Source organism: Centruroides sculpturatus, unplaced genomic scaffold (assembly GCF_000671375.1).
Source record: "Centruroides sculpturatus isolate CEXI.00-Female unplaced genomic scaffold, Cexi_2.0 scaffold158, whole genome shotgun sequence".
Lineage (NCBI taxonomy): Eukaryota > Metazoa > Arthropoda > Arachnida > Scorpiones > Buthidae > Centruroides > Centruroides sculpturatus.
Window position 1 is genome coordinate 308874 of NW_019384347.1, and position 14075 is coordinate 322948.

Below are 14075 nucleotides of genomic sequence, written 5' to 3' on the forward strand. Positions count from 1 at the left end.
CAATTAAGTCATGCATGACTAATTTCGAATGTCTGTATCTTATTTGAAGAATGTATATGACAAGACCCAGATACTTCAGGAAAATTCATTTCTTTATACAGCAAATTAAAGACTTGTTTAATTTTAATCCAATTCTTACTGAGCTAGAGACTAAGAAAATATAATCACGCATCATTATTATAGTCTATTCTTATTTTTTAAATTAATTTCAAATGAAGATTGAATAGATTTAACACGAAAAATTCCCATAAAGTCATTTCCATTTTTAAGTTATTCACAAATTTAAAAAAATCAAATAAAATTTTATCAAATGCAAAACGCAACTTATATACTTTATTGGTGAAATAAAGCATATAAGTTTCAAGTGTTAATCTTACCTGCGACCCACTTAATATGAGTAAGCTATTTTATTATAGCGAATTAGCAGAATAATTAAAGTTAACGAAGAGAAATTTAACCTCGCCCAACTTCCGTTACAATTTGAAAGAATGCAAGTTGGCAATGTGCTACTTATGACACTTCCTTTAAATTCATTCTCACTAAAACTGATAAAAGAGTGAAAATATTCACCGTATCCTTCGAGTTTTCAAGCCGTACAACGCTATACGAAATTGCCGTCTTTACGTGGTATATCGTCGCTTAAAATAGCGTGGCGTATTATCTGTCTCGACGCGTATTTATATCAAAATAAGCAATTAAACACGTAATCAAACCTTAAAAGCCATTCACTCCGCCGTCACAAACTAACGGTGACAACTGACAGGAAGTTGACTTGTAAATTAGCGGACGTGACATCATTCGATGCGTGACGGAATCGCGGGAAAGGAGATGACTCAAGTCACATGTTCTGCTTTATCAACAATGAAAATTGCTGTTCCGTTTCCAAAAACAGTAAAACTCTTGTTATTTCTCGGTGTACTGTTATGAACAATTAATTGTTTATTTTAAATAATTTTCTTTTTGTCTTTCTCATTTTAATATATACAAAGCAAGAAAGTTAGCTTTGTAATTCTCGTATAGTATTTATCAAATTCATGCAAATAAAGCAAGAGACAACACTTACAAAATAGTATTTAAAGTAAATAATATTTTTCACAATGATTTTGAAAAAAAATAATAATTTTTGAATTAGCTATACGATATCACATTACGTTAATTCTATTCTCGTTAATTTGCTTATTGTTAGAATGGCATAATGTTCATTTTGTTACGACTTCGAAATCCTTTATGATATTTTAAAGCTTTTATTATTTGTGTACGATGAATTTATTTTGTCTCATTCAAAAATTACCTTGAAACAATTTGTTTATCAAAACTTAATTCGGACTGAACAATGACAGATATACACACAAGGTCGTTTCTTCCTAAACGCTAACTAACTACAGTAATTGGAATTAACTCTCACTTTCGTCATTACTAATCAAGGAAAGAACACGAGTTATCTCCGTAAATGGGAATTGTCTGTTTTATTACAAAAGGAGGACAGAATGCAGGTCGAATATTCTGATTAACCCAGAAATTTGTTGTTGTGCATGCCACGGTCACCCAATAACCGCGTGTTTCGTTTTTATTTATTAAGATTTTGGCATAAAACATACGAATAAACTAGGTCTATTAACACATATAAAATTATGTTTCACGTTTTGAAATGTCTACTACCTTGAGATGAGTTCTAGCAATTAACGAGTTTCGTTCATAAAAAAATGAAAATTTTCCCATCTGTTATAAGATACGGTAATATTTATACGATCTGCGCTCTAATATGCCTAAAATCATGCTTTATTTTTCAGAAAAATATTTAAAATATATTAAATAGGTTAATTAAATTTATACACGATACCCAAGTTATATTAAATCAGATAGAAAGAGTCTAGAATTAATATTTAAATTCTTTAGCGCAAAATATTTTATTTTCTGCTATAAAATCAATAAATTAAATCTATAAAAATAGACAAATTAATTAAAAATATGTAAAAGTTGTAATTAAAATAGTAGAATTTAAATACTTACTATAGCCGGAGACAATTTATCATTAGCTTTCAACCACTGACTGCATTCTCTCATCATCAACTGTGACCCACCCTAATGAAGTGCATTTACACTAACGATGCTTTTTGCGCATGTGTATAATTTTATGTACGACACATTGAAGTTTTCTTCCTTTTACGTAATAATTTCATATTAAATTATGGAATGACAGATGTATTTTTCGGAAAAAATTTTCTTAGAAGCTGAATTAAACTTCTTGTCCTTGTTTTGCTATTCTAATAATTTTAATAATAAATTCAATTTAAATTACGAAGAATTTTAACTGAAATTTAATAACTTGTTTTATTTTACTTGTATGTTGCATCATTTCAGGTTTGCAATACTGTCAAATGGAAATTAATTGCACAAAATTCATTTACGTAGTCAAATCACTTTCAATTAATGAAGCCTAGCTGCACAGTTCTGNAAAATAATTATTACTGTATTATAAAATATTATTTTATTGTTTCCGACACAAAAAATCTTACGTATCTACTTTTTGAGAAAAAGTGACTTAATTACCAATCTTCTTACTCAGCTGTACTATGTCCACTGCTGCCACTGTCTTCCCCATGCTTCTATCAATATGTCATATTTTGCTGTCTCAATACAGTGGCATAGCGTAGTGGGGGCGGCAGGGGCGGCACTTTTAGGGGCGACAAAATTTCACAATAAATAATATCTTGTAAAAATTTGAACCATTTCATTTCATATTTTTGTCGCACCTACGATTCGGACCGATTGAAATGAGCACGGAATTTTTCATTACTTATTCTGTGACGAAACTGAATTTTAGTCTTTTAAATTGAGATAAATAAATAAGGGGACGGCGAAGGGGGCTGACACCCACACTACGCCACTGACACCATTCATATACTTTATATTACACGGAGCATTAGCATCATTAAATTAGAAAATTGATAAGCAATTCCATGTTTACTATTCTCAGGAAACAATGAAGCAACAAACTACAGTACCTTTAATATATTGAATAAAATAAAAACATGAAATTGTTTACAAATATAGCAATGGGGATAAATTTGAATAAAAACTTTAAAATTTCTCGTTCGTGGAACACTCGAGGTAGGTTTCGGAACACTGGTTAAGAACCACTGTTTCTACAGACAGAAGCTTGATTCATCCGTAAACAATACCCGATGCCATTCAATGTTCCATTTGCGATGACGACGACGCCACGCTAGGCGTGCAGCCCCGTATCGAGCGGTTAATGGCATCCCGCTCCATGTTGCTGGTTGCACACAGGGAAACTGGCAAATGGTTTGGGTGGACAAAGATGCACTTGCCGGTGACGGCAGTTTTGGATGTCACGTGCCATGACAAACGTGTCCTGATGGGCCGTTCGCGAATCTGCCGGTCTTTGAACTCTGTCATGCACCGGTGTGATCCAATACCTCTTCGGCATGTTCGCAGATATTCCTGTGTCCATCGTGTCACACATTGGTGGATGGTATTCACGTCGTGCCCAACATGCGTGGCAACGGCGTGCATCAACAAACCGAGGTCGCGCAGCTCGAGGATACAGTCTCGTTCCCAGCCGTTAACTGGTGGTATTCAGCACGCTGTTGTTTCCGAGGTATTTTCTTTAGCTTCTTCGAAAGTTCGATGACGCGTAGAAAATGGGCAGTACAGCCTGAGGTGGTCCAGAGAAACAAATTTCAAATAATCCGACTATTCACAAATAGAATTATTATTATACACAGGTTTGTTAATTCTAAATTTATTAACAATCTTCCAAAATTCAGCAGAATTTTTTATTTGTGACATATGAAAGTTAATCTTAGTCCAAAACAATTTCTTTTTGGCCCTACAGTGAAGTTTGAAATTTTTATTTAAGTTAGAATAGGTAATAAATTGTTGCTTAGGTCTTAATCACCTAAAGATCTGGTATAGCTCGATTTTTCTCTCTCTTCAGTCGTAAACAATCAGCATCAAATAAAAACTTCATAAATTTTCTTGAACAATCATATCTGACAAACATATCACTTTGAACCGGGGATTCAAGAATCACCTCAACAAAAGATGAATAAAAAGATAAGGAATCCAAAAAGAATCTGCGTTTAAAATCTTCGTATCTCTTGATAACATTAAACAAATATTTATCAGAGTACAAAGATCTCCATACGTAATGAGAAATTTCAGTAGGCCGTCTTTTAGTGTGAAGAAGAGAATCAAACCGGAAAGCAATAGAAACTGGGAGATGGTTGAAATCAAATTTATTCAGAACCTTAAAATATATTAAATTATCAACTAATTCCGAGTTTATAGCAATTAAATCAATAACTGATGCATCCAGAGCGGAAATAAACGTAAAATTGGCAGGAAAATCAGTAGCAAAATGATCGTTTATTAAAAAAATCAAGCCAAAAGATTTAACAAAGTTCTACCCTATAGTTAAAGACCACATTCTTGGAATCCCTAATATTATAGAAATTTAAATTAGTACCTGTATATAATGTATCTATTTCAGAAGCAATTCTGCCCTTGCATCACCAAGAATCAGAATATCATCATCTTCCTTAAGTCAAGGATTAATCTGTCAAGATAGATACTCAGCCCACCAGTGGCCGAGCGGTCTTCGTACCCTAAACACTGGGAGTTCGGTCGTGGGTTTGCGCCGCGATCGGACAGGCTGGCTGCTTGGAGTTTTCCGGGTTTTTTCCTTGCCGATAACGACTAAATAGGAGGCCAGTTCCCCATAAAAGTCCTCCCGGAAGGCATTCTTCCCCTCGCGTAACATCGTGCCCCAGAGAAGGCAACGGGAAATCACTCTGGGTACTAACTTTCCCTAGTAACGCCTTGGCGTATTATTTACTATTTACTAATCTGCGCCGGGTGTCGCCGACGTCAGAAATCTGATATGGCACCAAGAAGAAGAAGAGTCAATGATTCATGTCTGTCTATAGAAATATAAACCAAGACAATTAAAAGTCTAGAACGATCATTAAACAAAGATTTATCAAAAATAAGTTTAGCGATAATAAAATTAGCAGAAAGATGACAAATTTCCAACTTACTCAGTTTTCGAGAGCATCATCAAACAATGATGCTTGACATCATGGTTTGATATCAAGTCTCTGGACCTGGAAGACCATCAAGCTGATGGTCTTCCAGGTCTCTCGGATTTATGTACCAAAAATTCAGTAAACCAAAATTGGGAATCCAACGTTGAAAGAAGGATTTTTAATGGAAGATGTCATCCATGTTTCAATTTTACCAATAAAATTATATGAAAAAACAAAATCAATAAAAGTGTCAGCAAAATTAGTATAGGAAGAAGGTGGTATTATGGAACCCCTCCATTTCAAACTGATAATAAAGGCGAACTGTAGCGGATTGTGGCTGAACTGCACTAAGCAGACATCCATAGCAAGGGGAAAACATGTTTCACTTCAGTTAATTTTCTTCCATTTGACGAGCCACCAACTTTCCTAGTAGTACAAAAGATTCAATCTTCATCAACTTATTATTCAGTAAATCAAACGTTAAACAGTCAGGTGTCATGACACACAGATTTACTTTTCTTCTTAGCCTCTCTATAAAAAGGAACAAGACTCTTTCCGAATTTTGATCTCCAATGTAAATCATCAAAAATCCTGACCCCAGAACATTTAGCCTTCTTTCGAATATTAAGTATATTCCTGTAAATCAGAATTTTTTTTAATCGGAAACAACGACAAGCTCAGCCACCACCAAATTATTTTTAGAAATTTTATTAAGAGCTTTCACCGAAATAGAGTCACCATTGAGTCTTTTAACAGATGATAAAATATCAGAAGTCAAAGTTAGAACCTCCAATGAATCACACTGCAATCCGGCGATAACAATATTATTTCGCTGACGCTCGTTAATTAAACGATGCGTCCAAGAGATATAAAAAATAAGAAGTCCGAACAGTAGAAAACACATTTGAATTAAAATTAATTTCTCCTTCTTCTCTACATTAATTAGATGATGTTCGAAGTTTTTATGCAAATTTGCTAGAGGATTTAGCTATCAAATTTGATAGCTAAATCCTCAAGTTTAGTTAGAATGGTGTCGAATCTCTCTTCCAAAAATGAAATTAAATTTTGAGGTACATTAGAAGACGAGCCTAATAGTGAAAAAGAGATTCGAGTCGTTGAGATTTTAAAACTGGTTCGCTAGAAGATCTTCGACGTTTTCAAACTGACGATATGGACGACTTTGAAGGAGGGGAGAGAGGACCAACACTGGCGAACGACACAAAGCGCCCCTCATATTTAAATAAATATTCCAATATTTATTGAGTTACTTTTTTGGCGTTTTTTTTCTTGTTCGGTTTGGATATCTTGAAGTTTATCAGAAGTTTTGATTACTGTTTTAAAGTGCATTACAATTTCTTTACATATTTTTTTTATTTTTATTGGTTTTTCATTTCCTACTAGAGCATCCTAAACAACGAGGTTTAAGCTGTGTACAAAACAGAGTATATTCCCGATTTTTAATATGCTGCATGCACCTAACATGTCTGCATTATCCATAGTTATACATACGATTTTATCTTCTAGAGACCATTTAAAAAAATCTTTTTTCGACATATTTGTTATATTCTCAGATGTATGAGCAGAAGACATTATCGGTATTTCAAGTATACACGATGTAAATATATCATTAAAAATAAAGTGGCATGTTAATCAGTTAAATATGACCGATTATTTATAGAAGTCCAAATATTTGTTGTTATGAATACGTGTTTCACTTCGCCGATCATAACTTTCAATTTTTCTTTACACTCTTTGTATAAGTTGAGTACAAGTATGTTGCCGATATATTTTGGTGAAAGTAGTTTATATCTTGGTTCTAATTCGTGCATAAATTGCACAACTCCTTATCCTTATAATGAAGGGAGGCGCCACCATCTGGGACAACCACCACACAAGTACACATCTCACACAGCATCTCTAGCGCCTACCTGCCGCTCATTTGCTTCTTTTCGTTCCCCTATATTTACTCACCGCCCACAGGAGAGCGATAGTGCCCACTTTGGGAACCAATGTTCTAGCTCGTTGGTTAACCTATAGAAATGACGCTATTAACAAATGTCGCCAGAGGAGAATAATATATTCCAGTGTTAAGTTATAGAGATGAAAATTAGATTACATGTATTTTTTTTCGTTTGTTTATTGAACGATACAACGAGTTTTATGGAATGTCGAGTTTTCAGGACTTTGCTGTATTATATAATTTTAAATCGATATAAAATATTAAAACATTGAATGATACATTAGAATTTTAGTAAACACATAATTGAAAGAAACGTAAATATTAATAAATTATATTTTAGATTTTAATATAAATAATGGATAATTTATTTTGTTTTTGTTTGTTAAGTTATTTAAAAAATAAACTACTAATTTAAAATCTATTCGAATAATCGAATTTAAAAATAAAAATTGCTAATATTCGCGTCAGCCAGCAGATGGCTGCATTTACAAGTCACGTGACGCGTTACAACCAATCGTTTTAGAAACATTTCTCCGAGTGGAGAGTTCTCTTCTAAAGAAAATGGCGTCGGTATCTTTAGCCACTTTATTACCGTTACCTACGCAAGCTGTGTACAATGAGGATGAGGTGGAGAAGTCGAGAAAGTTGCCTTTTCCTTCTCAAGCTATTGTTCCTTCACGTAAGTTACCAGCTTATGGCCAGAGACAAGGTTGGGTACCAAGAAATCCCGAGGATTATGGTGGTGGAGGAGCCTATCCAGAGATTCCTGTTGCCCAGTATCCTTTGGAAATGGGAAGAAAGAAGGGGAAAACGAATTCAAATTCGTTACCTGTCCAATTAGATGCTCAGGGGAAAATTAAATATGATGTAATTGTGCGTCAGGGTCATAGTAAAGACAAAATTGTTTATCATAAATTTCAAGATATGTTGCCTTCTGAAATCACTAATGACGAAGATCCTGAACTTCAAAAGCCCAATGAAGATGAAGTACGAGATACAACGGAAGCCACCCGAATGGCTTTAGAAAAATTAACTCACACCAAAATATCAGCTGCTATGCCAGTCAGAGCGGCAGAAAAACCAGGTCCTGCACAATATATCAGATATACACCGTCACAGCAAGGTGTTGCATATAATTCTGGAGCAAAACAAAGAATTATAAGAATGGTTGAAGTTCAAAAGGATCCAATGGAACCTCCTCGCTTCAAAATAAACAAAAAAATTCCCAGAGGACCACCGTCACCACCTGCTCCTGTCATGCATTCCCCTACTAGGAAAGTAACAGTGAAAGAGCAGCAAGAGTGGCGTATTCCACCATGTATATCCAATTGGAAAAATGCAAAAGGATACACAATACCATTAGATAAGCGATTAGCCGCGGATGGTAGAGGTTTGCAACAAGTTCATGTAAATGAAAATTTTGCAAAATTAGCAGAAGCTTTATATGTAGCTGACAGAAAGGCACGTGAAGCTGTGGAAATGAGGGCCCAACTTGAGAAAAAACTGGCACAGAAAGAAAAAGAAAGAAAAGAAGAACATTTGCGTCATTTAGCGCAGAAAGCTCGTGAGGAACGTGCAGGAATTCGCACTCAAGCAGTTTCGGACAAAGATGAAGAAGTAAGAGAGAGAGAACAATTGCGCTATGAACGACATAAAGAGAGACAAAGAGAGAGAAATATTGCTAGGGCTGCTCCTGATAAAAGAACAAAATTGGAAAAACAACGAGAAAGGGATATCAGTGAAAAAATTGCACTTGGATTGCCTAATACAAGACAAAATTCTGGAGAATTGCAATTTGATCAAAGATTATTTAATCAGAGTAAGGGAATGGATAGTGGATTTGGAGGAGAAGATGATTACAATGTTTATGACAAACCTTGGCGTGGAAATCAAAGTGTTGGACAAAGCATTTACCGTCCTCGAAATGAAGATAAAGACATGTATGGTGACGATATTGACAAATTAATTAAAACGGCACGATTTGTTCCCGACAAAGACTTTTCTGGAACTGATCATTCTGTCAGGCGTGATGGGCCTGTTCAGTTTGAAAAGCAAGAAGAAGAAGATCCTTTTGGTTTGGATAAATTCTTAACAGAAGCTAAAAAAGCTAGTAAGAGACCAACAGAGGACTCATCTAGAGATTATGATAGAGATCGTAGTAAAAGAAGGAAGGAATAAATTTCTTTGTAAAGATTTTTATTTAAACTTAGTGACACTAAGCTGGAACTGTCTTATAATAAACTAATCTTTTTATTATTGTATATTACAATAAATGGCAATAAATTTAATTATTGCAGTTGAACTTGTTTAACTCAAGCATGTTTATCTTGAAATTTATTTTCTCCTGCATTTTCAACCTAAATTCAATATATTTTCCATGTTTACATCAAATAATTTTCTCCAAAACACCTATATCAAATTATGGACTGAAGTGTCAATTACTAATTCAAAGCTCATTGACTACATTTTGATAGCATAAATTAAAGTTCAGAAACATCTCTTGTAATACAATACATATTTGCAATTCATGTTGATTTTCTCTGGCTATGAGTTTGGCTTGCATCTTATTGATTGAAGAAAGTCAGGCATCAGAAACTATTGACAAACTATTTCTGTTAAGGTATGTTAAAAACTGTTTTATTTATACCTAGTATTTGCCATTGTATTAATAAAATATTGTACCTCCAGTCAAACCTATTATTGTTTACTATGTAGGAACCTATATCTTGAAACCTGTCCATCTCGAATTTTTTCTCGTTCCAGTGAGATGCGAGATAGACAAGTTCAACTGTATATTGTCATATGAAAACAATTTTGAAAACGAAACAATTAAAACTTCATTCTTATATAATAATCTCATAAAGTACTACATTATGTGTGTTGTTATAATCATCTAGTTAGTTCTAAATTACTGTCACCAATATGTGTACATTAAATGTACTTTTCTAGCCATAAAAAAAAAAGGTGTAAAATACATGTGTATCACTTGTTTTTAAATATTATGACATCTGTATATAAAAGAATTCAGTTTTGTGTATGTCATGCTATGAAAGGCTTTATTTTGCCAAAATAAACAGTTAAAAACTCACAAATTGTTTTTTCTCTGCTCTTCTAATTTGATGTATAATATATTTTAATTCGGTAGTTCTTGAACAGTGGTCTATGGATCTCTGGTCACAAGCATACAGCCCACAGACTGACCAGGCATATTCCAAAATGCAATTGTATGCTGCTTAGTCAGAGAAAAATTTTCACACACCATATATATATATATATCAGATTATAAGATATTTTGGCACACAATCTACCATTACAAAAGGTAATATTTACAGGATAAGTGGACTGATCATACAGTCCTCAATTCATCTATGACTTGGTTTAAATGGTCTGCAGATTTGTAATTTTGAGAACTACTGTTTTAACCCTTTGGTGAGCATGCTTTTTAGAGTCATGAGAGGGCTTACTGTGGCTATTATACCACATTATATTACTTTATATTCTCCAATATTTAACTTTTATAATATCCCACTCTTCTGACTCAGTTTCAGTGTCATAAATCAGTGTCTTCTGGTTCTCTTTCCTCTATCAATTCCCTCACAACTTGTTCTAAAGCTCCATTTAGTTTCTGGGTCAAAGCTGTATGAGAACTACAAACCACAAAAATATAGGTATCCCTAAATCTGTTTGATATATTTTCAAAATAATATGTCTAAGAATTTATTGAAATTTGTCAAAGATGTTTGCAATAGGTATGCAAAAATTAAGCTATGGTTTCAAATACATAAAAATAAATAAAAAAAAAAAAAGTAAATGCAAATTATACTTGCATCACAAGACATGTGGCAAGTATACTTTGATATGTAATAACTATACAGATACAATTTTATCTAATTCATAGCTCAGACAGAATCAGTGAGGTCACGTGACATTGGTAATGACAGGACATTGTCATTACCAATGTCACGAGACAACTGAGTGACAAAATACGAAATTTATTATTATTATTTTTTTTAAATTGCCATTCTTTTCCATTGATCTATTACCCAGTAAATTTAAATATTTTTTAAGAAATTAGTTTAAAAGAATGGTTTTGTAATTAAAACATATTTATACATGATTAAAACAAAGTATAAAAAGTTTTTTGAAGAATGGCTTTTCTTTGATATGCTTAATTAACAATACTACAGTACATTGTTCCAAAACATTTTTCTTTTCTTAAGTTTGAAATAGTTTGTAACTTATAGTTCATATCTTATAACTCATATCTTGTAAGTTTTAACCATATTTATATTTATATATGGTTTACCAATATTTACAAAAAAAGAGAAAAATATCACAAAATTGTATGCTTGCTAAGTGTGCAAAAATTTTTTTGTTGCCCACTTGACTATCGCCCAGCTGTTCTGTATCCGTGGTGACATATGCTATGAATAGGGAATACCAAAGTGCATTTCTGCATCATCTATGCACATCATCTTAAAACATTATCAATATTCTATGGCAATTTGCCAAGGGTATACCCTATGAGGAGTTAATGACTATTTTAACTGATTTGAATATTGTTATTTAAAACATTTTTAAAATCAACTAAGTAAAATTGGTATACAAAGTAATTATTACACTGTTAGACAGAAAAAGTAAAACACCCAGAAGGCATTGTTGAAACTTTATTAAATGCATAACAAAATGAAAGACCAAACACATGGTAAATAATATGCATGACGTACTGTAAGTTGTAAAAATAAGGATGAGAGCTGCATAATAGTGTCCAACATAAGATTCAATATGGGATATTCCCCTCTGGAGGTGATGTGGATTGACCACTCAATGGGACAAGGAAGCATAAAGTTTCAAATAGTGTCTTGGAATAGTGCCTCCTCTAACTGCACATAGTAGTGCAAATGTTTGGATGGGTCTCTTGACATTGCAGCAGATATCCCAGCTGGTCCCATATGTGCTCCATTGGCAATAAATCTGGTGATTTCACTGGCCAAGATAGGGTGTCAATGACTTGTAGAGCTTGTTGCTCAATAGCCATGCATTATCATGCTGTGAAATGCCAGATGGAGTGTGCTCTAGAAAGAGTTAAAAATGAAGTTGTAGAATCTGTGACTTGTCATTGAGTCTGCACAAAGACATGATCTGGAATGATAACTAATGGCAGCCCACACTAACTTCAGGTGCAGGCAACCTATGATGATGATGATGATGATGAATATTTGTAGAGTGTCAACACTGACCTCTACAGTGGCATGTCCATTGTATATATTTAGACTGAAGAATGACTTGTCTGATAAAGCAATGTGATGCCATTCATTGTACCCAATTTTAATGCACCACTGCAGATGTTCCATATGATGGTTTGTTGTCAAAGGCAAATACTGCTGAGGATGCTACAATTGTAGTCCAACCTTGTTTATCCTCAGACAGATAGTTTTCTCTGGGAAACTGCAGATTGTATCAGGTCAGTCCATAAGTTCGTGCCTATTATATGACCTTGAGAAAAATCTTGTTTTGCTGTTAAAAATGCCAGTCTAATGTGATACTTTTTACATTGAAGTATTAAATTGGATCTCATTCATATAATACTGTTCAGAATTGGGAAAATTTCAGTTGTTTATTTTCGTTAAAATGGAAGTAACAGATGAATATAAGAGACATGTTTTATACTTTTTATTTTTAAGTGATGAGAATGCTACAAATGCAGCCAAAAAATTAAATACTGTTCATAATCAAACTGTAATCAGTGTAAGGACTGCGCAGAAGTGGTTTGAAAGATTTAGAAATAATGATTTTAGTGTGGAGGATAAGGCTCGTACTGGAAGACCCACTGACTTTGATGATGATGCTCTCTCTGCACTAGTTGAAGCAGAACCATCTTTAACAGTTGATAAAATTGCGGAACATTTAAATTCATCCCATTGAACTGTTCATAGACATCTACAACAAATCGGAAAAGTTTCAAAGCTAGGAAAATGGATACCACATAAACTGTCAATAGCTAACTGACAACAACGTCAACTGCTCAACTCAAAAGCTTCAACTGGGAAATTTTACCTCATCCACCATATTTGCCAGATATTGCTCCCAGTGATTATCATCTTTTTCGGAGTTTGCAGAATTTTTTAAAAGGAAAAACTTTTGAGGATGAGAACAATGTAAAAAAGGCTATTTCTGAATATTTTGATTCAAAACCGAAATCATTTTACAAAGACGGGATTAAAAAGCTATCATCAAGATGGCAAGAAATTGTACAAAATAATGGTGAATACATTATAGATTGAAATAAGATTTAATTAAAATTTTTTGTTGCTTTTTTTGTAGATAAAAATGCGCACGAACTTATGGACTGACCTGATAGTACAGGTCTCAAACCTCTCAAAATCTCTGTGGATGTTGCAATTGGGTTGACTGTAGCACATCACCAGATGTGTCTCTTCATGTTCTGTAGTGTGACATATTGCACCAGAATCTTGCCTATGTGACGTGCATCCCATGTCTGCCCATGCTGCAAGACACTGTCACAGTGCTGACTCTATGACCCATGTGTGTGGTAATTTTGTGGGCTGACCAACCAGCTATGTAAAGACAGACTCTGGCCTTATTCAAATTGATTTAATTGCTGATATTGCACTTGCTGTTGACATCCTGGAATACAGTCGACCCCCTATNGTGTAGCCACAAGTTAAATGCAAAATACATTGTTGTAAAATATGATGTAAAATGTTCCCGTTTACACGGTCTAAAAACAGTACACAGTTCCTTTATAACATAACAAAACAATTTGAACTTTAATTTCTCAAACAAGCGAGTAACGCTCTGGCACTCCACAAGTGAGCAACACTCAGGCACCCGACAATTATTTTATAACCACAACACTGGTTGTGGTTATAGCCACACAGCTACCCACTCTGGTCAGCACTGACTCGACACGCCAAAGGGAAGCGCACAATTTCTCCCTCTCTAGGCGGGACAATCTCACCTTGCATTCTTAGGGATACGATTACATCAACCCACCTGACACATGTGACAGTTCTATGGACTGTACATCAATGCTCGATAAC

The 14075-nt window shown here is 34.1% G+C and overlaps 1 protein-coding gene and 1 pseudogene across 1 annotated transcript; one reads left to right on the top strand and one right to left on the bottom strand.

Moving 5' to 3' along the window:
* Positions 1–3068: 3068 nt before the first annotated feature.
* Positions 3069–6641, bottom strand: LOC111636207 (annotated as a pseudogene).
* Positions 6642–7475: 834 nt separating this feature from the next.
* On the top strand, positions 7476–9313 carry LOC111636397 (SNW domain-containing protein 1-like). Its single transcript, XM_023381645.1, has one exon. It carries the CDS (start codon positions 7573–7575, stop codon positions 9187–9189), a length of 1617 nt encoding a protein of 538 aa, XP_023237413.1. The 5' UTR covers positions 7476–7572; the 3' UTR covers positions 9190–9313.
* Positions 9314–14075: the final 4762 nt, after the last annotated feature.